General features: G+C 48.1%; 1 protein-coding gene across 7 annotated transcripts; it reads left to right on the forward strand.

Annotated features, from left to right (window-relative positions):
• The first annotated feature begins 12,365 nt into the window (after window positions 1-12,365).
• Window positions 12,366-21,679, forward strand: RUNDC3A (RUN domain containing 3A). Of its 7 annotated transcripts, none has more exons than XM_017680936.3 (11): window positions 12,366-12,721; window positions 16,330-16,445; window positions 16,760-16,908; window positions 17,079-17,164; window positions 18,101-18,190; window positions 18,289-18,369; window positions 18,533-18,698; window positions 18,816-18,973; window positions 19,717-19,854; window positions 19,967-20,073; window positions 21,083-21,679. In XM_017680936.3, the coding sequence occupies exons 1-11, from the start codon at window positions 12,615-12,617 to the stop codon at window positions 21,223-21,225; spliced, it is 1,341 nt and encodes a 446-aa protein (XP_017536425.1). In that variant the 5' UTR covers window positions 12,366-12,614; the 3' UTR covers window positions 21,226-21,679. The 7 variants fall into 7 exon arrangements, with proteins under 7 accessions (XP_017536425.1, XP_017536426.1, XP_017536427.1 ...); XM_017680937.3 differs by having other exon boundaries at window positions 16,772-16,908; XM_017680938.3 differs by having other exon boundaries at window positions 16,775-16,908.
• The last annotated feature ends 357 nt before the right edge of the window (window positions 21,680-22,036 follow it).

A 22,036-nucleotide genomic window follows, 5' to 3' on the forward strand; every position in this document is an offset into this window, starting at 1 on the left:
CAACTCAACAAAAAAATGCAAGACTTGAGCTGATACTTCACAAAAGAAAATATACAAATGGCTAATAAGCTCATGAAAAAGCTCAGCATTGTAAGTCATTGGAGAAGTGCAAATTAAATCCATAATGAGATACCACTATATCCCCACTAAATGGCTTAAATATAAAGACATTGATAATACCAAGTGTTGAATAGGAGATGGAGCATTGGGAACCTTTTACATTTGTACATTGCACAAATGGTACAACCACTTTGGAGAATGACTTGGCAATTTCTTAAAAAGTTAATCATATACTTATCTTATGATTTATTCATTCACTCCTAGATATTTATCCAAGAAAAATGAAATATATGTCACAAAAACCTTGAATGAGAATTTTTGTGGAAGTTTTCTTCATAATAGCCCAAACTGGGAAAAGCTCAAATGTCTAATGAGAGAATGAATAGATAAACTGTGGTATACATCTCATCAATAAAAATAAACAAACTACTTATACATGCTATAACATCGATGGATCTCAAAAATGTTATTCTGAATGAGAAAAGCCAGTGTCAAAGAGTATGTATTGTATGATTCCATTTACATAAAGTTCTAGAATAGACAAAACTTATCTATGGTTCTGGAAATCAGGTCAGTGATTGCTTGTGTGATGGTGGGGATTGACTTCCTGGGGGTGATAGAAATGGTCTGTGTCTTACCTGGTATGTGGGATACATGAGTGCATGTATCTATTAAATTGTTGAATGGCATGCTTAAAACATTTTGCTGTACGTAAATTATACTTCAGTAAAGAAGAAGCATGCTGAGGTACAACCACCTACCCATTGGAATAGCTAAAATTAAAACGAATAAAAATACTGAGTTTTGGTGAATATATGAAGTAATTGGACCTCTCATACATTGATGGTGGGGATGTAAAATGGTACAACGACTGAAAGTTTCCTATAAAGTTAAATATGTATTTACCATATGATTCAGCTATTCAACTTCTAGGTATTTATCCAAGAGAAATGAAAATACTTGATTACACAGGAGTTTATACCATTTATAGCTTTAGTCAAAATAGTGAAAAGAATTGAAACAATCAGAATATCCATCGACAAGTGAATGGACAAGTAAATTGTGTTATATCCATACAATGGAATACCAGACAGCAATAAAATGAATGAATTAATGATACTTGCAACAACATGAATGAATTTCCATAATGTTAAGCTTAATGAAAGAAGCTAGACACAAAATAGTATCTCCTATATAATTTTATTTTTATGAAATCCTAAAAAATACTAGAGTACAATGACAGGAGGTAGATAAATGACTCCCTGGGGTCAGAAGTGGGGCAGAGGATTGACTGGGAAGGGGCAAAAGAAACTTTTTGGGGATGGAACTGTCCCACATCTTGATTGTGGGTATACATCTTATGAATAAAAATAAACAAACATTTGTCAAAGTAAGCATTTGTCAAAACTTATTGACCTGCATGATTAGCATGGGTGCATTTCTTATAGGTAAGTTATTCTTCAATAATGTTGATTTTTTAAAATAGAGAAACGAATTGACAAAGTCAAAATAAAAACCTAGAAATAAAAAAAGAGTAAATAGACTACCTGGATAGTCTACACCTATTAAAGAAATTGAATCAATGGTCAAGATAGTCCTATAAAGCAAGTTTCATGACCAGACAGCGGCATCATTAAATTCAATCACATATTCAAGAAGCAAACACTTCCAAACATTCACAAAGTATAGAAAAGGGAGCAGCACATCTTAACTAGTTTAACAGCATGATTTTAATACCAAAACCTGGTGTGGACAATAAAAGGAAGGAAAATAACAAGTCAAGTCAATATGGTGCATGAAAATAAATCCAAAAATCCTAAAGAAATAAAACATTGGCAAACTGAAGCCAGTAATATATTAAAAAGATAATACAACATGACCAAACTAGCTTATCCCAGAAATGGAGTTTGATAACATTACAAAAAATCAATTAATATAATCCTCTACATGAACATGAGTAAAGAATAAAAACCATATATTCATCTTAGAAACAGAAAAAGCATTTAATAAAATTTGTCATCCATTAATGATTAACATTTTGAGCAAACTAAGAATAAAAGGGAAATTTCTATAACCTGATAAAAGTATCTATAAAAAACCTACAGCAAACATTACACTTAATATTGAAATCTTTCCTTCCAAGGCCAGAAACAGGATAAGGATGCTTGTTATTTGGTGAGGAAGAAACAAAAACCTGTTTTTTGTAAATGACCTAACTGTGTAGCAAGAAAATATCACTAGTCATCAGGGAAATGCAAACCAAAACCATAACGAGATACAACTTCACACTTACGAGGATGGCTGTTGTAAAAAATAGAAAATATCAAGTGTTGGTGAGGTCTTGGAGAAATAGGAACTGGTGGGAATGTAAAATGGTTCAGCCACTGTGGAAACAGTGTGTCTGCTCCTCAAAAAGTTAAACATAGAATTACCATATGACATGGCAATTAAAAAGAATTGCAAACAGGCACTCAGATACTTGTACACAAATGGTCATAGTAGTTATGATGAAGGGCGATGAAAATGTTTTGGAAACAGATGATGCTGATGGTTGTACAACACTGTGAATGTACTTAATGCCACTGAATTATACACTTAAAATGGTTTCAATGGTAAATTGTATTATATATATTTTAATACAATAAAAATTGTTTATCTGCACTACCAGCATTAGAAAATAAAATTTTAACAAGGTACCTTTTAAAAAATAACACAAACATGTGAATAACCTAGGATAAATTCAACAAAATATGTATAAGACTTCTTTGGAGAAAGTTATAAAATTTTATTGACAAATTTTAAGGAAAAACTAAATAAAAAGAGAGATACACTATATCCAAAGATTGGAACACTCACGATTATAAAGATGTCAATTCTATCCAAATTAAGCTATGGATTCAATGCAATCACAATTTCAATATAAACCCTAGTGAGGTTAATTTGTTTTTGTTGCACTTGCCAAGCTAATTCTAAAATTATTATGGAAACACAAGAGGCCAAGAAAAAACAAGACACTCTTGAAGAAGAATAAGTCATAATTCTTATAACTTATAAAGAATAATAACTTACAAAGTTTCCATAATTAATACATTACGGTGTTATTTACGGATAATTAATACATGTTGGTGCAAGGATAGACAAAAGCCCACCGAAGCAGAATACAGAGCTGAGAACAGACCCACACATGTAAGGATGCCTGACTGAAGAGAGAAGTCACTGTAAAGCATAGGAGAAAGTACTTAAAAAAATGGTGCTGGATCAAAATGAAACTGGACCCACACCACACACTATACACAAAATTTACTCCGGGTGAATTAGAGACTTTAAGGTAAAATGACACTAAAACAATGATTCATCTGGTTTGGGCAGAGGCCAGACTGATGAGTTAAATGGAGGTATAACGGGACCACCACTCCTGCATCATTTGTGGGCACCTATAATTGCTGTCCTTCCCCCTGAAATGGGGTAAATCACTGCTTCTGATTTACTATCATGGCAGGAGTAGGGGGCAGTTTCCACTTCACTTTTTCCACTCTAGTGGCTCTTACTTCAGGAAACAAATATGAGGGGTCTGCCAGCTGTTAAAGACATTTAGTCTTCTAACTATGGGTTCAGGGACCAGGGAAATAACCAACAGGTGAATCTGTGGACCTACTGGACCTGCCGTGAGATGGATTTTCCCAGTTTCCTTCTATCTCCTGGCTCTGTCTGCCCCACTCTAACCTGTGTCCTTAATAGCGTTTTGATCCCCTTAGGGTCAGTGTCAGCTCTGATCCTGCATCCAAAAGGCCTTAGGGATCTGAGTGTTTCCCTTTCCCCAGTGTTCAGTTGCTCTGCTACTGCTGTTAAGTACCTTTGGGGGAGGAGTCAGATGCTAACTATGATATAAACTTCCTGTGGCGCTGTGAGATTTTTCCTGAGGGGAACTGACCTCCCCTTCAATCAATGGGTACTGCAGCCAAAAAATTGGTTGGCTTTGGAACCTGGTGAGGGATCATGAATTTCCTTTGCAGTGGCTAACACCAGCCTTCCTCTCATTCATTCTTTTTTTTATTTTTATTTTTATTTTTTATTTTGGTATCATTAATCTACAATTACATGAGCAACATTATGGTTACTAGACTCCCCCCATCATCAAGTCCCCACTGCATACCCCATTACAGTCACTGTCCATCAGCATAGTAAGATGATGTAGAATCACTACTAGTCTTCTCTGTGTTGTACAGCCCTCCCCTTGCCCCCCACCCCTTACATTATGTGTACTAATCATAGTGCCCCTTTTCCCCCCTTGTCCCTCCCTTCCCACCCATCCTCCCCAGTCCCTTTCCCTGTGGTAACTGTTAATCCATTCTTGGGTTCTGTGATTCTGCTGCTGTTTTGTTCCTTCAGTTTTCCTTTGTTCTTATAGTCCACATACGAGTGAAATCATTTGGTACTTGTCTTTCTCCGCCTGGCTTATTTCACTGAGCATAGTACCCTCTAGCTCCATCCATGTTGTTGCAAATGGTAGGATCTGTTTTATTCTTATGGCTGAATAATATTCCATTGTGTATATGTACCACATCTTCTTTATCCATTCATCTACTGATGGACACTTAGGTTGCTTCCATTTATTGGCTATTGTAAATAGTGCTGCGATAAACATAGGGGTGCATCTGTCTTTTTCAAACTGGGCTGCTACATTCTTAGGGTAAATTCCTAGGAGTGGATTTACTGGGTCAAATGGTATTTCTATTTTGAGCATTTTGAGGAACCTCCATATTGCTTTCCACAATGGTTGAACTAATTTACATTCCCACTAGCAGTGTAGGAGGGTTCCCCTTTCTCCACAACCTCGCCAACATTTGTTGTTGTTTGTCTTTTTGATGATAGCGATCCTTACTGATGTGAGGTGATATCTCATTGGGGTTTTAATTTGCATTTCTCTGATGACAAGCAATGTGGAGCATCTTTTCATGTGTCTGTTGGCCATCTGAATTTCTTCTTTAGAGAACTGTCTATTCAGCTTATATGCCCATTTTTTAATTGGATTATTTGCTTTTTGTTTGTTGAGGTGCGTGAGCTCTTTACATATTTTGGATGTCAACCCTTTATCAGATCTGTCATTTATGAATATATTCTCCCATGCTGTAGGGTACCTTTTTGTTCTATTGATGGTGTTCTTTGCTGTACAGAAGCTTTTTAGCTTGATATAGTCCCACTTGTTCATTTTTGCTTTTGTTTCCCTTGCCTGGGGAAATATGTTCATGAAGAAGTCACTCATGTTTATGTCCATGAGATTTTTGCCTATGTTTTTTTCTAAGAGTTTTATGGTTTCATGACTTACATTCAGGTCTTTGATCCATTTCGAGTTTACTTTTGTGTATGGGGTTAGGCAGTGATCCAGTTTCATTCTCTTGCACGTAGCTGTCCAGTTTTGCCAGCACCAGCTGTTGAAGAGGCTGTCATTTCCCCATTGTATGTCCATGACTCCTTTATTGTATATTAATTGACCATATATGTTTGGGTTAATATCTGGACTCTATTCTGTTCCACTGGTCTGTGGGTCTGTTCTTGTGCCAGTACCAAATTGTCTTGATTACTGTGGCTTTGTAGTAGAGTTTGAAGTTGCGAAGCGAGATACCATCCGCTTTATTCTTCCTTCTCAGGATTGCTTTGGCTATTTGGAGTCTTTCATGGTTCCATATGAATTTTAAAGCTATTTGCTCCAGTTCGTTGAAGAATGTTGTTGGTATTTTTATAAGGATTGCATTGAATCTGTAGATTGCTTTAGGCAGGATGGCCATTTTGACAATATTAATTCTTCCTAGCCAAGTGCATGGGATGAATTTCCATTTGTTAGTGTCCTCTTTTATTTCTCTTGAGAGTGTCTTGTAGTTTTCAGGGTATAGGTCTTTCACTTCCTTGGTTAGGTTTATTTCTAGGTATTTTATTCTTTTTGATGCAATTGTGAATGGAATTTTTTTCCTGATTTCTCTTTCTGCTAGTTCATTGTTAGTGTATAGGAAACCAACAGATTTCTGTGTATTAATTTTGTATCCTGCAACTTTGCTGAATTCAGATATTTGTTTTAGTAGTTTTGGAGTGGAGTCTTTAGGGTTTTTTATGTACAATATCATGTCATCTGCAAATAGTGACAGTTTGACTTCTTCTTTACCAATCTGGATGCCTTGTATTTCTTTGTGTTGTCTGATTGCCGTGGCTAGGACCTCCAGTACTATGTTGAATAACAGTGGGGAAAGTGGGTATCCTTGTCTTGTTCCCTATTTAGGGGAAAAGCTTTCAGATTCTCGCTGTTAAGTATGATGCTGGCTGTGGGTTTGTCATATATGACCTTTATTATGTTGAGGTACTTGCCCTCTATAACCATTTTGTTGAGAGTTTTTATCATGAATGGATGTTTGAATTTTGTCGAATGCTTTTTCAGCATCTACTCTCATTCATTGTTGCTCATTTTTGTCTATGTAAGTCAAGACATACCCTCATTGACTGTCCACCTACCTAGGAATACCATGGTCTACTGGCCATCACAGTAGGTCCCAGATTACCATTTCAGTCCTTCTACGCATTATGTCCACGTTGATGCTGATGACTAAGTGCTGTTGTCTCTGATCTGGACTCTCATCATACATTGACCGTAGGAAGCCCAGTTCCATAGCAACTTCCACTACCTATCAACTTTGGCCTGCAGAGGAGAGCCACTACTGAGTAGCAAATGGTGCCAGTGGCCCTCCACCAGCTAGCACATTTCTTATCACTTTATTGAAGGGAGGAACACAATAGGCTGGAGGGTTCTCTGGTCATATATAATAACAATTTCATTCTGATGTGCCCATTGTTCAAAGTCTTTTGACCCCTTCCCCGGTACTCTGCTAAGGAAGTTCCAGTATCTCCACTTTATTTGCTATAAGGCATAGTTTTTCCTAAACTTCGAAGATCTATTCCAGTAGCATATTCACCTGGCTTCAGATGTTCTTGCCAAGCCTTAGAAGTGTTAAATCCTCATCATGGTAGAGTATCTCAGATGAATGAACCCTTCATTACCCATCTTTATTTATATTCCACCCCCTGGCCCCAGCCCAGCACCCTCATGATCCGTCCCTAAGCATGATCTACCAATTTCTGCTGCTGCACATTAGCAACATCCTGCAGCTCTTTTGGTGAATAATTCCTTTCTCCCTACAGCTGGGATAGTACTTCACCACTTGGTGCATGATGAGGCTTGACCATAGTTATTGGCCTAGAATCATGGAGGGAGTCAGGCTCAGATCTTGAAGAGGGCAAGTAACATCCTGTGAGGCATCTGCTTCAGGTAGCACTTTGCATGATATCCAGACAAGGAGAGGCTGCTCTCTTCCACAAAGAGAGGAGGCCCCAAGCGTTCTGGAAAATCTGGGAGTTCCAGAGCAGATAATGCCATACCAATTCTCAGGATCCTACTCCTTCTCTATCAGGGTGTGGACTTGCTGGATCTTTAAATATATAATTCTACCACTCTCATAATCAGAGTATGGGACTGATTTTCAACACAGTCTGTCCTGCACAGGATACAGATGAGAGTTTCTCTAAATGCTGCTATAGAAGCCTTCTGGCTTTTATACTGTACCCTGTGAGTTGATGTGAGTGTCAATTTTTTCTTTTAGCACTTGGATTGCACTTAACAACAACTGACCAACCCTATAATCTTTAGAATTACCATTTCCCTCTATAGCTCACATACTAGAGAGAGGCACAGGCTGCTTCCCCATATTCACCACTGTGAGAGTTTAAGTAATCGCTGTGGTGCAGCTCTCCAGTGGATGCCAACACCGAATTTACCCCAACAACGAAATTCTTATTGCCATCTGGATGGTGAGCGATCCAATTTCAGAGTCCTTTCCTGGGGATCTGCTTCCTAGGACCCCCTCAGAAATGAATTGCATTTTTTTTTTTGTAGAAGTAGAACACAAGTCAAGGATTTAAAGGCAAATTTATTTGAGAAATGATGCTTGGATCCACCAGGAAGTGAGTGGAAAAGTAACACAGGGGAGGAAAGGAGACTAATAAAAGGTGTGTCACCAAGCAAGTTGAGAGTGTGGACAACTGGAGCTTAATCCTGCTGGAGAACTCAGGGAGTTAGTAATGAGCCTCAGGACCATCCCACGGGAGGGCTGAGGGAGCTCGGGTGCTTACCCACCAATCCCCATTGGTTATTGCCAGAGGGTTGCTATGGATGAAAGTATAATTCCCCTAACGTTCAGCCTGCCCAGTGTTAGTATCACAGACTCAGTGGCCAAAGAGAGCTCTTGGACAAAGAGTTGCAGTTTTTCTGGCAGTTGCAAGTTCATCCCATGTGCCTAGACTTGAGGGAATCTGAGAGAGGCATTGGCAGCATTTACTACACCAGGGGAGGAATCCCTTCACTAGATACAACAATGGCTCCACTAAACTGGAAATTAAGATTCTCACCAAGGCTCAGAACAAAAAGGGAAGTTACCCTTTGGGGTGATTAGTCCCAAATACCAAGGGGAAATTGGGTTGCAGCCACCTGGTGAACATAGGGAGGACTATGCCTGGACCCCTTGGGGTTCTCTGGTAAGCCCCTTCCTTCTTCCAGATCCAATAGTGAAAGTTAAGGAAAAATTACAGCTCAATCCTGAGAATTTAGATTCTTCAAGAATGAAGCTTTGGTCACCTGATCTGGGTAACACAAATGAACAAACAAGCCAACTGAGGTGCTAGCTGAGGGCAGAGAGAAAACAAAATGAATAATGGAAGAGGAAAGTTATGAAGACCAACTTCTGAATATAAGGATTATAAAAGCTATAGGTATTTTCTTTCTTGCTTGTTTTGTATTATATATTCTATGTATTAATGTCCTCTTCTTTGTTTCCTTTATTATTTTGTATGAGGACCGTTGTTGGTAGTGAGCTTTATAACTTAGTCTTCAGGTTACAGAATCCTCTAGAGGAAATGTGGCTGATCTAGGAGAGGTATTAGTTATCACCCAGAGATGGATACTGTTACTGTAGGGATTTTGCATCTTCACTTCTGGGGGAAGAGGCCAGAGCATCTGTGTGGAGGACACTTGCATGTTGTTAGGCAAAGGCATGATGTTGTTACTGTTCAAATATGTATAGAGAGGTGGGTATGTGAATGCTGAGCAGGAAGAGGCCAGTTACTTATTTCTTGCCGTTCTGCTCAAAATCCTCTGTGTGCGTCTCTGGTCTCTGATGCTGGGTAGGCCTGGGACTCTGCAAACTTGTTTCTCACACTCCATTACTATTTGGCTTTCTGTTAGGTTCTGCTAATAGGAAGCACTAGTGGGAAGGCAGGAGGGGAAGGGACTATCTCCCCAATTTTTTGGTTTTGTTTAGAGTCACGCTGTCATTGAAAGCTGAATGCAGTCTTCAGCTCCTTTCTGCATTCCAAGAATCAGCTTTGTAGTGGCTCCTCTGAGGAATAAGCGTCAGGCTGCTGGTGGCTCTGCCTGTCAGCGTCCCAGCTCTGCAGGGCACCACCTCTGGGCTCCTAGAGTATAGCAAGCACACCTCTTTCATTTTGTTTTTCTCAGCTCTTGCTGCTTCCTTTAGTACCAGGTCCACACTGTCTCAGTGTTCTTTCTCTTTTTGCTCTTCCAACTCCGGTGAAACCAGTTCTCTAGATTAGATCCCTTCTAGTTGCAATACATAATGTGGTTTCTACTTTTCTGACTAGGCCCTGGTACACAAAGTCATCCTCAATGGTTGAATAGATAAATTGTGGTATTGACATGCTCTGGGATAATACAGAAGGACAATGAATCTCCCTTACATGATATTGAAAGAAGCAAATCACAACTGAATTCATACTGTATGACTCCACTTCTACAAAGTTTAAACATGAACATTAAACTATATATTTTTTATTGATGGACATGTAGATTATAAACTATGAAGAAAAGCAAAGAAATGATTTTTGCAAAAGTCAGGATAATAATTATCTCTTGGGGGTATGGTTGAAGATGAGATCTGAGAAAAGCATAGGGTAGATCCCGGGGTGTTGATAATGGTCTGTTGCTTGGTCTTTGAGGGTGTGACAAAGTGTTTGCTTTGTAACTTTAAACTGCACATATGTTTTTGAGTGCTCTTTTGTGCATATGATACCTCTTGCAATTGGAAAACAAAAGAACATCATGATTATTATGGGTCTGGAAGCAGGAGGATAAGAGGGGCTTCTAGAAGTAAGATGAGGGAAAAGGCAGAGGAGTGACTGAAGAGACCAAGTCTGAGATGCCAGAAGTCAAGAACTGAGGCTGAGGCTGACTGAGAGAGATTGGTGCTGGGAGTCAGGACCTCTCCCCAACCTGCAGGGAGTCAGAGCAGTGTTGGGAACTTCCTTTTGTCTTTCATCTCTTCCTCCTTTGTGCTAACAAATGGTCATATTCAGATATGGATGCACATCTGAATCAATGTGGAGACACTGACTACCCCCTAGCAGAGTTGAGCAGATCTTGTAGGTGTGCAGAGTTAGTGAATAGATCTGAGCTGAGCCCTGTGATGGACATCCCTGAGGTCAGATGGAGAAATTGGGAAGACCTCCTTTAATCAACACAGAAAGTCTTTCTGTGGGAGCTGAGGATTTCAGTGGGTAAAAGAGAATAATAGCTTGAATGGAACAAGTGGGAGCAGGAATGGATAGAGCAATGGGGAGGCAAAGGATGGCATGGAAGCCAGACTGTACCTCCATTTCTCCCACCTTCCTGTAAAAGTGCAATCAGCTTTTGGGGGCTCTCCTGTCTTCAAAAAGACGTGATGGCACCATGCAGCTATGTTGGCAGCCAAGAGGTTAACCCTCCAGCCAGTTGTCCCAGGGGTGATATGAGGGTGATGCTGGGGTTCTTGTTCGAGGAGCTGAAGAATGAGCTTCACAAACAGTCAAGGTAGGAGAGCAAGGTACAGGCTCTTATTTAGAAATAAAGTGAAAGGACAGAGCCTGGCTCATGCCAGGAGGGGACAAGAGAGTCCGTCGTTGGTGCATTGTCTAGGGGGTTTTATAGGCAGTTGAGGATTTTTCGAGAACATGAAAAAACTTAGGGGTGGGGACTTGTTAAGTGGTCCCTGAATATTAAAAATTAACTTAACTGTAAGGAATTTCCTGCCTTGATTTCTCCTGGGACACCGGCACCTTGGTCTGGGAGCATATCAAAAGGCTGCCTGCCCAACCCCCAAGGTGGGCTGAGGTATTGTCTACTTGCTCAAGAATCTTGCCTCTTGAACTTCCTGGGTGTTAAAATGCAATCTTATCTTTAAGATGGAATTCTTCCTGCCCTTTACCCTGCCGTCTACAGCTGGGTCTGCATGCTTAGTTGCTCAGTTTGCAAAATCACCTTGTCAGATCTGAAGGAGGAAAGACAGCACATAGGCCTGGGCCTTTCAGTATGCTAAACTGAATCTTACACATGGTTACAAATGATTAGCATAATAAAACATGTGCTACTCTTCTTTATCTGGGGAACATTAACTGATCTCACTGAAGAATGATTCCAGAGCTCAATGTTTAACATAGAGTTTTAGTAGAGGGGTTTCCTTGCATGTAGTTACATTGCTCTGACTGCAAATATCCCGCCCTGCCCCCTCCGGAGGCCCTCACCCTACTCTGACTACACCTCTGGTCCCTGTCTCAAGGGGGTAGGGCTCTGGGGAAGCAATGCCTTGGCTTCATCTCTCCAGTTGCTTTGGCACCACTGCGGGCACCAGCACTACCGCTCCACAGAGCCCATGCTCCCAGCTGCCAGCTCACTCCTCACTTCCTAAGGCGTATTCTGGATTCCCAACCCCCACCCTAGGAGCGGTAGACTCCACCAAACTGGTGCAGACAAGTCAAGTCCGGGAGCAGTGACAAATACGCAGTCTCTGACTGCTCTTGGCCTCCTAGGTCAGCAGCGTCGGGCCACCTGCACTCTCTGGACGCAGACCTGGTCCTAGTCTGGCTGGGAATGCCAATACTGAATGGGTGGAGCGCGCGTCAGGCCCAAGGCTGCTAACTGGGAGAGAAATCTGAGATAGACACCATCAGTCACAGGTCAGAAGCAAGGGACTAAAGTCGTCAGAGCTCAGAGACGCGAAACGAGGGATCCCTGGCCCTGAGTGTGGGAGTGGTGAACAGATCAGATGCCTCTTCTCCCTCCTTCCAATCGCTGCCTTTTCCGGGGACGCCCCTCCGCCCTTCCTGGGGCCCCAGGCCTCTCCCCTCCCCTCAAATCCTGCACCCTCTGCGGATTGGTCCCCGGCCTGCAGGGGGCGGGGCCCGAGGGCCTTAACGTCACCTGCCGAGTGGGGCGGGCGGCTAGGGGAAGGGGGTGAAGGGCCCCGGCTCAGCACCTCGGAGAGCTCCCTTACCGGCCTCATTTTGCTTCGGAATCGCCGCCGGGGAGGGGGCCGGGCGGCTGGGCACCAGGCGCAGGGGCAGTGGGATGGCCTTGGAGGGGTCAAGGGGCCCCGGCGGGCAGAGGGCCCAGCGGTGATCCAGCAGGGGCCGGGGCGCCTGGCCGGGTGCAGGGCAGCTGACAGCGGCAGCAGTTGCCGCACATCTGGATGGAAGCGGGCTTTGTCCAGACCACCATGGCTCTGGGGCTGTCCTCCAAGAAAGCGTCTTCCCGCAATGTGGCCGTGGAGCGTAGGAACCTGATCACCGTGTGCAGGTGGGCGCCGCTGGCGGGCGGGGGTGGGGTGGTCAGGGAGAGGCGTCAGGGCGGGCTGCGGAAACCTGGACCAGCGTGCCCGCGGGAGGATGCACCGCAGCCGCAGAGAAAAGGGAGGAAGCACAGATTAGGAGGAACGTGTCCACTGTATCTGTCAGGCCCAGACCCGGATGGGGCTTGGGGGTCTGGCCCCTACTCTTCTAGGCCAAGCCAGGCCCATGCCCAGCCTGGGGCCTAGGGATGAGGGGTGTTTAATTGGCACTGCCGCTTCCTGTGAGAACCAGGAAGTGACACTGTGTGTGAGGGGGAGGGGTGTGGATGGCTGGCTCCCCTGCTGGGGCGGGGTGGCGGGGTGGGCAGAGGAGTTCTGATGGGGTAGGGGCATGCACCCCTCACTCCCACTGTGGCACCTCTCTGGGGTGGGGCTTTCCTGGGCAATCTTCGTATGCTCAAATCCTGGAGCAGAGAGAGTGCTCTCTTCAATCTCTGGGCAGCTGCAGCCTGTGGTGGGCCAACTGGGCATGTGGGCCAAGCCCCTGAATCCACCCAGTGAAGGGTAAAGGACACTACCCTGCCAGGGGAAGGACTGAGGGCTGGGCCAAAGCAGCCTGGGTGTTCTGGGTTCAAGGGGAGGAGATAGGCAGGGCAGGGCATTGGTCCCTGACGGTGGGGCTGTTGCAGTGTTGGGAAGATTCATCTGCTTTCTTGGGGCCCAGCAAGTAATCCTTTCCACCTTAGCCCTGCAGTGACTTACCCTCCCTGCCCTACCCTGAAGCCAGGAATGGCCAGTTGCTCAGCCACTCTTCTTCAACTCCCACCTGCATCTGTGTCTCCCTCCACCTGCAACCGCCCCAAACCCCATACCCTCTCTGAGGGCAGGGTGCCCCCAGTGCAGGGCTCAGCTGTTTTCCCTCACCAGCCCACCTGCCTGCACCTGCTCCTTCTCCTGGGAATCAGTGCCACCTGATGATGCCCTGTCTCCTGTCTCCTACAGCTCTTTCCAGGTTCCTGGGTGTACACCAACCATACTGCAGGTTTCAAACCTTTATATCACCAGTGCCTAGCACAGTGCTGTGCCCGTCAGGCCTCTAAAAATGCCTGGAATATTATAGATGGAATGAGTGCAGCAATGGTCCAGCCCAAAGCACAGACCACTGCCTCACCCTCTCCGCCACCCCCTGCCAGTGTGGTGTCAAAGACTTCTGTCTTTCGGGCCAGATGGTCTTGGTTCAAGCTCTTCATCAGTTATTAGCTGTGCAACACTCGGGGAGTCTTCTAGCCACTCAGGGCCTTGGGGGCCTCATCATCCCCACTGTAGATTTAACAGCCATGCCAAAGAATGGTAAAGACATGGTTGTGTAGGACCCTAGCCCAGAGCCTAGCCTAATCCATGAAAATAGCCCTGTCCTGATAACACCCTTCCTGGCCTCTCCTCCCTCTTGATCTCCTGGCTCCGCTTTTTGACTGCCAGGACATTGGCATCTCTAGAATGTGTGGGGAAGGGGTGAACTCCTCTTAGCCTAAGATGGAGAAGCAGACATACTGATGGATTGGAGGAGTTTAGAGCTGGGGTGTGAGGGCTAGACTCTTGGGGGGGGGGGCTGGGGGCATGACAAAAGCTCAGAAACCCCTTAGGCCTCTGCCGCCGCATCACTGTCACATGGTTCACTTACAGCTCCCAAAACAGTTCACTTTAGCAGGCGGAGGACTCCCCTGAGCCCGTCTGGTCTCCCTGTCTCCATGGTAACTCACAGCAGCCACTGTACCTACTGGCAGGGAGCACACCATGGGGCTCCCGGGGGCGATGAACAGTTCCGCAGCACCCCTGAGGACCATGGCAGATGGCTGCCATGCTGAAACCAGCCCCAGGCCCCCACTGCGGTCTGACCCAGATGACCAGAAGAAATCGTGGGCATGGGGCATGCGTAATGAAGTCCAGATAATGCACCGAACACAGGCTCCTTCTGGCAGGGCCAACCTTCCCATTAATTGCCCAGCTCCACACCACCCCTGCCCAATGGCCCATACACACTTACCTTCTCCCAGTCCTTCCTGGGATTTCACCAAAATTCGGTGAGGCAGGTACTATTATTGCTGCTTGCATCTGGGAAATTGTGCCTCAGAGAGACTGACTTGTTCAAGGCTACATGGGTATCATAAGAAAACAGGCTTTGAGTCCACCAGGCCTCCCCTAGTGCAACCCCAACGCTGACCTGGCTGTGATCTCAGGCCAGGCCAACTCTAAGCCCAAAGGAAAGGGAGAGAGGTCCATGGCTCAGCTGTGCCATTGGCCTAACAGCCTCAGAGGCCAGTGCTCAAGGGCTGGAGCCTACAGAGTGGAGGAGAGAGAACAGAGAAGGCAAGGGATGCTGTGGCCTTGGTAATCATGACAGTCAGCAGGAGGCCACAAAATGTGGCAGAAAGAGCAAGAACTTTGGAATCAAACAAACCTACTTGACTCCTCACAAACTGTCAACCTCTTGGACCCTCAGTTACTTTACCTGTAAAATAGGGATGATGGCAATGATAGGAGGACCTCCCTTCCAGGGCTGTTGTAAGAATGGGTGAGATAATACATGCAAAGTATTATCTTTGGCACATTTCAGGGCTTGATAAGCTTAGGAGGAAAAGGACATTACCAAGCAGCCCCCCATCCCTGGACACCCCACACCTGCTCTTGCCTCCCACAATGAGGCAAAAATGGGATATTGGGAGCCTGTCCTCTTCCCAGCCCCTCCCCACTGCAGCAATGGCAGGTGGAGATTGCAGGGGTAGGGACTGCAGAGGAAGCTGAAGCTTCAAGCAGGATTGGAGAGGGGGACAGGGGCTGCTGGGCTCCAGTCCCTCAGCCTCACTGGCTTCTTTTGGCTCCCTTCCTCTCTGAGAAGCCAAGCGTCTGGGTCCCCAAAACCCCTCCCAGAGATCTGTTGCCCATGCCCCCTCCCACCCAGTGTGTGTGTGTCAGACCTACGCCCTGCACCTCCCCCTGGCCAGCTCTGCACTGCCTGGTTCTGGGCAGCTGGTGTGTGGGCAGCCAAGCTTAGAAAGAAAAGGGAGAAGGCAGGCATCTGTGTGCTGAGTCCACCTGGCCACCCATGCATGCCCACGCTCCATGTGCTCCTTGCCAACTCACATGCCCTGGCACAGGTGATCCCCCCATCCTAAAGGGACTGAAAGGTGTTTCAGTAAAAGCAGAAGACAGCTCAGGATAGGGGACTAAATCAGCTTCTAGATCCTAGCTGACCCTCACCACACACACACATAGAAAGTGTAACTCAAGGATGAAGGGCTCTGGGACAGCCTGTGGCTCCCTGCCTCATCTTTCTGCCTGTTGTCCCATTCCCTCTCATATATTGCTCCCAAAGCTTCCTTTCTCTGGCTGTCACCTCTCCTGTCTCCCACCTGCCCTATCACTCCTACGTTGTAGTGCCTCTATACTCTCTCACCTGACTCCCACCCTCTTTCACTCTGCCTCCCCTCACAACCATGGGCTCTTCATGATCTCTTTTCTGCCCTCTGCTCCCTCATGTTGCCCGACATCCTTCCACTACCACCATTACCCTTCTCACCTGACACCCCCCTTCCCCTTCTTTCTGCCCACCATCCAGGTTCTCTGTGAAAACATTGCTAGAGAAGTACACAGCGGAACCCATCGATGACTCATCCGAGGAGTTTGTGAATTTTGCAGCCATCTTAGAGCAGATCCTCAGCCACCGTTTCAAAGGTGGGTCCAGATTCCTGTGCCCCATGGCCCAGCCCTTGTATCTCCCAGCCTTTAGCTTCCAGCCATCCCACTCTGATCTACTCTGTGGCTTTTTGAACCCCATCATTGATCCTGGTCCCAATTCTGGGCCACGCACAGAAGCTCATGCACAGAGCTGGCAGGAGGGGAGCAGGTCTTCTAGGCACAACACAGTGGATGCTCCCAAGCCCTACGAACAGGCACGCAGTTGGGGCAGGCACTGTGTGCATGCGTGGCTGCTTATACTGATGCATGTGTGTGCCACATTACATGGCTCCATCCCTGCCCTGGCTCAGCCTGTGCCCCAGCAGGTCCGGTGAGCTGGTTCAGCTCAGATGGGCAGCGGGGCTTCTGGGACTATATCCGGCTGGCCTGCAGTAAAGTGCCCAACAACTGTGTCAGCAGCATTGAGAACATGGAGAACATCAGCACAGCTCGAGCCAAGGTGAGGAGCCTGCAACGGGCAGGGCCAGGGCAGCTGCTCCCTGCTCTGGATACGGGGGACTGCCTGTTCCTTGGTTCTCAGCCTGATGGGCACTGGGGAGAAGGGCCACAGGAGCTCCAGACCCAGTGATGTCCTTCAGAGCAGCAATTAAAGGTGAGCACACTTTCCAGGGCCGGGCGTGGATCCGGGTGGCACTGATGGAGAAGCGAATGTCAGAATACATCACTACAGCTCTGCGGGACACCCGGACCACCAGGTCAGACCCTCTCAGCAGGGGCCACAGGTCCCACTGTGCAAGTTCATTCCTAAACTAACTTGATCCTTAAGTATGGGCAGCAACCTTCAGCACCTGGACTACAACTCCCAGAATGCACTGCTAGTTTCCCTCTTTCAGATTGTCCATAGGTCAGCCCTGCCTGCAGTGCCAGAACACACTTAGCGCCACCACCATCTCTTCCAAGTCACATTCATTATTCCCCATCACTCCTCAGCACCCATCTCATGCACAGCTCTACCCTGAGACGCATTTCTGGACAAGCCTCAGCTGTGAATTTCTTTGTTGGCCTTGTTCCATGCCCTCTAACACACAGCCCTAACTGCTCCCCAGACAGTGGCAGCAGTCTGTACTTGCTACCCATGAACTGCAGAGTCCCAGCATACAGAGCTTCAATCCTTGCACTGTGAGTGTGCAGAGTAGGTCGCAGGGGCAATGTCACAGGCAGGCTGTGTCAGAGGGGATGGTGTGATCGAAGCTGAGCACAGTCCTGGACATGTTCCCCCCCACTCAGTGATAATACCCAACCTAATGTTTTTACGGCATATTATTTCTAGTCTGTCCTCACTTTTCTGAATTCATATCAACATATTTTTGAGTACCTAACATATGCCAAGCACTAATGCTTAGCACTTGTTCCCCAATGTTCAGGATCTGGATAACCCAGTACTTGTGGGGAAAGGGTAGTTCAGAGGAGGAGGAGAGTCTATTAGGGGACACAGGGTCTAAAGGCTAATGGAGACACAGGCGCTATCCCTAGGGAGCCCCAGTCTGAAGGGAAATAAGATCCACACCTGGGGGTGAGCAGGTAAGGGACACCTCCTTCCTCTAGGGAAAGGCTGTACTAAGCAACAAGAGAAGTCCTGGGTGGGGGGCCTCCCTGGGAGGATGCTGCACCATCAGTCCGTCCCTCCTCAGAAGGTTCTACGACTCGGGAGCCATCCTGCTGCGTGAGGAATCCACGGTCCTCACTGGGATGCTGATCGGCCTGAGCGCCATAGACTTCAGGTAAAGTCTGCGGGGCGGGGGACGGTGGGGCGTTCTCAGCCAATGTCCGCACTCTCACACCCTCAGACCCACCCCCAAACCTGTGCGTCTGTCCCCAGCTTCTGCCTAAAGGGCGAAGTGCTGGACGGGAAGACCCCCGTGGTCATCGACTACACGCCCTACCTGAAATTCACCCAGAGGTGAGCTGCCCGATTGTGTTGGTGGGAGCGGCAGACTCACCTGGGGGCGGGGATGGCTGGAGGGGGGACGGCCGGCGGGCAGGCACGTCCCGCTGCCCCCGGGGGCTGGTCAGGGGCGCGCCGCGGGCAGGGCCACCCGGTGCCCACTGCTCCTTCCCCCAAGCTACGACTACCTGACGGACGAGGAGGAGCGGCACAGCGCCGAGAGCAGCACGAGCGAAGACAACTCGCCCGAACACCCCTATCTGCCGCTCGTCACCGACGAGGACAGCTGGTATAGCAAGTGGCACAAGATGGAACAAAAGTTCCGCATCGTCTACGCGCAGAAGGTGCGCGGGGCGCAGCGGGGGGAGGAGGAGGGGCGGGACTGGGCGGCGGGGGTGCTCCGAGGTCGGTGGCCGCCGGGACCCTCCTCCGGCCGCCCGGGCTGAGCCGGCGCCCCGCAGGGCTACCTGGAGGAGCTGGTGCGGCTGCGTGAGTCGCAGCTGAAGGACCTAGAGGCGGAAAACCGGCGGCTGCAGCTGCAACTGGAGGAGGCGGCGGCGCAGAACCAGCGCGAGAAGCGGGAGCTGGAAGGCGTGATCCTGGAGCTGCAGGAGCAGCTGTGAGCGCCGCCGCCGCCGCCCTGACCCCGTCCCCAGTCACCCCGACCACGTCACCCCAGGGAACCCCCGAATCGCCTCCATTGACCTTTTCTGATACTGGCATCAAGCTCAACCAGGCGCTGGCATCAAACCACTTATCCCCCAGTGACCTCACATTATTCCCAACATAAGATCCAGGGATCCCCCAACCCCCCTAAAAGAAAAACGGGCCCTCACTTCATCCTAAATTACCCGAAATCAGCTAGAATGGCCATCGAACATTACTCCCGGGATCCCAACATTACTAACAAGAACCTCTAATGTCACGCGGCGACCTTCAACATGATTGCATGAGTCCTGCACAACGGCCCTCTGATCTGCACACTGACCGTCATCAGTCGGTGACCCACGACCTCATCACCCCTACCAATTCCTGACAGCTCCCCCTAAACCTTTTTGTCACCCTATGAACCCCCAGCATGATCCCCAAGATATCCCATTACCATTCAGGATTCCCTCGCTATTCTCCCCCATCACCCTGATTCCTCCAACACTCATTCCCTCCAACTGCCAACATGAGCACATTAATCCTTGTCCTCTCTGATCCCCAGTACCCTCCCCTGACTCCCAGGATCTGCCCCATTGCTCTTCAATATTCTATCCCAGGTTTCATTTATGACCTCTCCCCCACCCCTTGCTGAGCCCCCCTTCCACACTTCTGCTCCTTCTCCCAGACAGGCCTGACCCTCCCTCCCCATCCCAGGACAAGTCTGATCCCTGGTGACCACGCTTCCCTGGCCCAAGGTTCCAAGGAGCTCACCACACCCCTGGTCAACCAATGGCCATCACTGGGAACGCTTAATGGGGCGGAGGGTGCCAACAACCCCAAGCTGTACCGGAGGTAAGCTCCAGCCAGGCTTCATTGGGGCTAAGGGCTAGTCCCTCCTGGGGAACAAGGATCACTGGGGGGCTCTGAGCCTCCGCCCCCACACCAGCTTTCTGCTCTGCCACAGACACAGTTTCATGAGCACAGAGCCGCTGTCAGCTGAAGCCAGTCTGAGCTCGGACTCCCAGCGCCTGGGAGAGAGCAAGCGGGATGAGGAGCCCTGGGGCCCCATCGGTGAGCCCCCCAATCTAGCACCTAGCACCCCTCCAAGGAGGGAGGTCAGGCCTTGGGGCCTGTAGTCAGGCCCTGGTGAATTCACTCACCCACTCAGCCCTTCCAGAGAGCTTAGAACAGCAATTAAAAGCTTGGTTTGGGGTGCTGGGTTAGAGCCTGGTGCAAATCCTAGCCGTGCCTCCTCTGGTTGAGAGCTTGGCCATTCACTTCATCTTGCTGAGCCCTTATCTGGGGATGCTGATTGAAAGGATCACCAGTGTTGGTATGTGGTGAGGGCTCAATAGCTTTTTGGTATTGTGATCTCCTCACAGGCTCAAAAACTCTTGGGGCATTCCTCACCTGATTTGCTCTTGTTTCATGCACTCTGAATGCTTGCCTCACCATTATTTCCCTTTTCTTTGGCTGCCAGGAAGCTCAGAGCCTAATTAGTGGCTCCCTTCAGGCGAATGTCCGGGACTTCGCATGCCTTTTGTGTTGCCCTCCCCCTGGCTTCACCTTGGTTTCCCACCCTAGCTTCTCTGGTGCCTGCACTTCTTTTCTAAAACCACACTGTACTGGATGACCTTAGATCTTCCTAGAGACAAGGCAGACTATGGACGTGTGACCCCACCACACTGTGTTTGTGATTGTCCGTGTGTCTGTCTCCCCACCAGACTGTGAGCTCCATGAGGGCAGGGACTGTGTCTCATCTGTTCTCTGTATCCCCAGCGCTTGGAACGGAACAAATGCTCACCGTGTTTAATAAATGACAGAGGATGAACCTCAGGGGGAGACAAGAGACAAACTGACGATCACAACCCAGTGTCCCAAGCAATGTGCATGGCATGGGCAGGTGCTTTTCAAGGTCTAATTGAAAATAGCAAATGCTACAGAAATGAGGTGTTTCCTGGGGGTGACCTGAGGGCTGCCCCTTACTCCTGCGCCTGCTCACTGCCCCCAACTCCTCTCACCATGGAAACTCACACACTTGCAGACTGGTTGCCTGGCCTCACCAGCCCTCTCTCCCCAGGGAAGGACCCCACGCCCTCCATGCTGGGCCTCTGCGGCTCCCTGGCCTCCATCCCCAGCTGCAAGTCCCTGGCGAGCTTCAAATCCAACGAGTGCCTGGTGAGCGACAGTCCCGAGGGCAGCCCGGCACTAAGTCCCAGCTGAGGAGTGGCGTGGGCAGGGCCGGCCCCACCTGCCAGGGGAACAGACACCTGCCGCCTTAGTTCCCCAACCCAGGCCACCTTTCCAGAGATTGCTGCCCATCCAGCCAGGGGTCTCTGTGGAAGAACATCCTTTGCTTGCCCAGTTTAGCTTCCTGCACCGAGGTGGGAGCTGCAAAGGGCAGGTTGGGCCAGGAGGCAGGGGCACCAAGGCCACCGGCAGCCCTTGGGGAAACTTGTTCCATTCTTCTGACAGCCCTGATGCCTGGCTGGTGCCCTTCTGGACTGTCTTTTGCTCATCTGCCCCACCCTCCTAAGGAGCTGGTGGCCCAGCCTCAGCACCCCCAACCTCCCATGCCTCTCCGATCTGTCCCTGTGTATTCCCTGGAGTCACCCCTTCCTCAGTCCCCAGGGCAGGGGCTCTGTGGGGATCAGGCAAATAAAAACCAGAGGACTGAGGGCAGCCTTGTCTGTGGGGGGCTGGGACAGGGCTATCCTGAAGTGGGCAGAATGCACTGAAGCCTTTGCCAACCCCATAACCAAGGGGATGCTGGGCCAGATGGAATCAGCATGCACCTCACGGGAGCAGACCAGTCAGAACAATTCAGGGAGTGCGCAGCTTCTGTATGAAGTGTCCTAAATACCGTCGGCTCAGGGCAGAACTAAGCCATATAAGCACTCCTTCAACCTAATACTCTAATGACTTGCTTAACCAAGGCAGGGAAAACATTGACCATCCTGAGAGGCCAAATGGGGGAGGTAAGCCCTGGCAGGGACATTTCTGTTCCATTGTCCTGAGCAATTCAGCTTTGGCC

This window comes from Manis javanica, chromosome 4, assembly GCF_040802235.1.
Source record: "Manis javanica isolate MJ-LG chromosome 4, MJ_LKY, whole genome shotgun sequence".
Classification (NCBI taxonomy): domain Eukaryota; kingdom Metazoa; phylum Chordata; class Mammalia; order Pholidota; family Manidae; genus Manis; species Manis javanica.

What these genes read in the sequence shown, in the direction of transcription:
- RUNDC3A (XM_017680936.3), top strand. Translation starts at nt 12,615, where the DNA reads ATGGAAGCGGGCTTTGTCCAGACCACCATGGCTCTGGGGCTGTCCTCC. An exon ending in CCTCAGCCACCGTTTCAAAG is followed by an intron (nt 16,446 to 16,759) that starts GTGGGTCCAGAT and finishes GCCCTGGCTCAG; the next exon opens with CCTGTGCCCCAGCAGGTCCG. An exon ending in TCAGCACAGCTCGAGCCAAG is followed by an intron (nt 16,909 to 17,078) that starts GTGAGGAGCCTG and finishes CACACTTTCCAG; the next exon opens with GGCCGGGCGTGGATCCGGGT.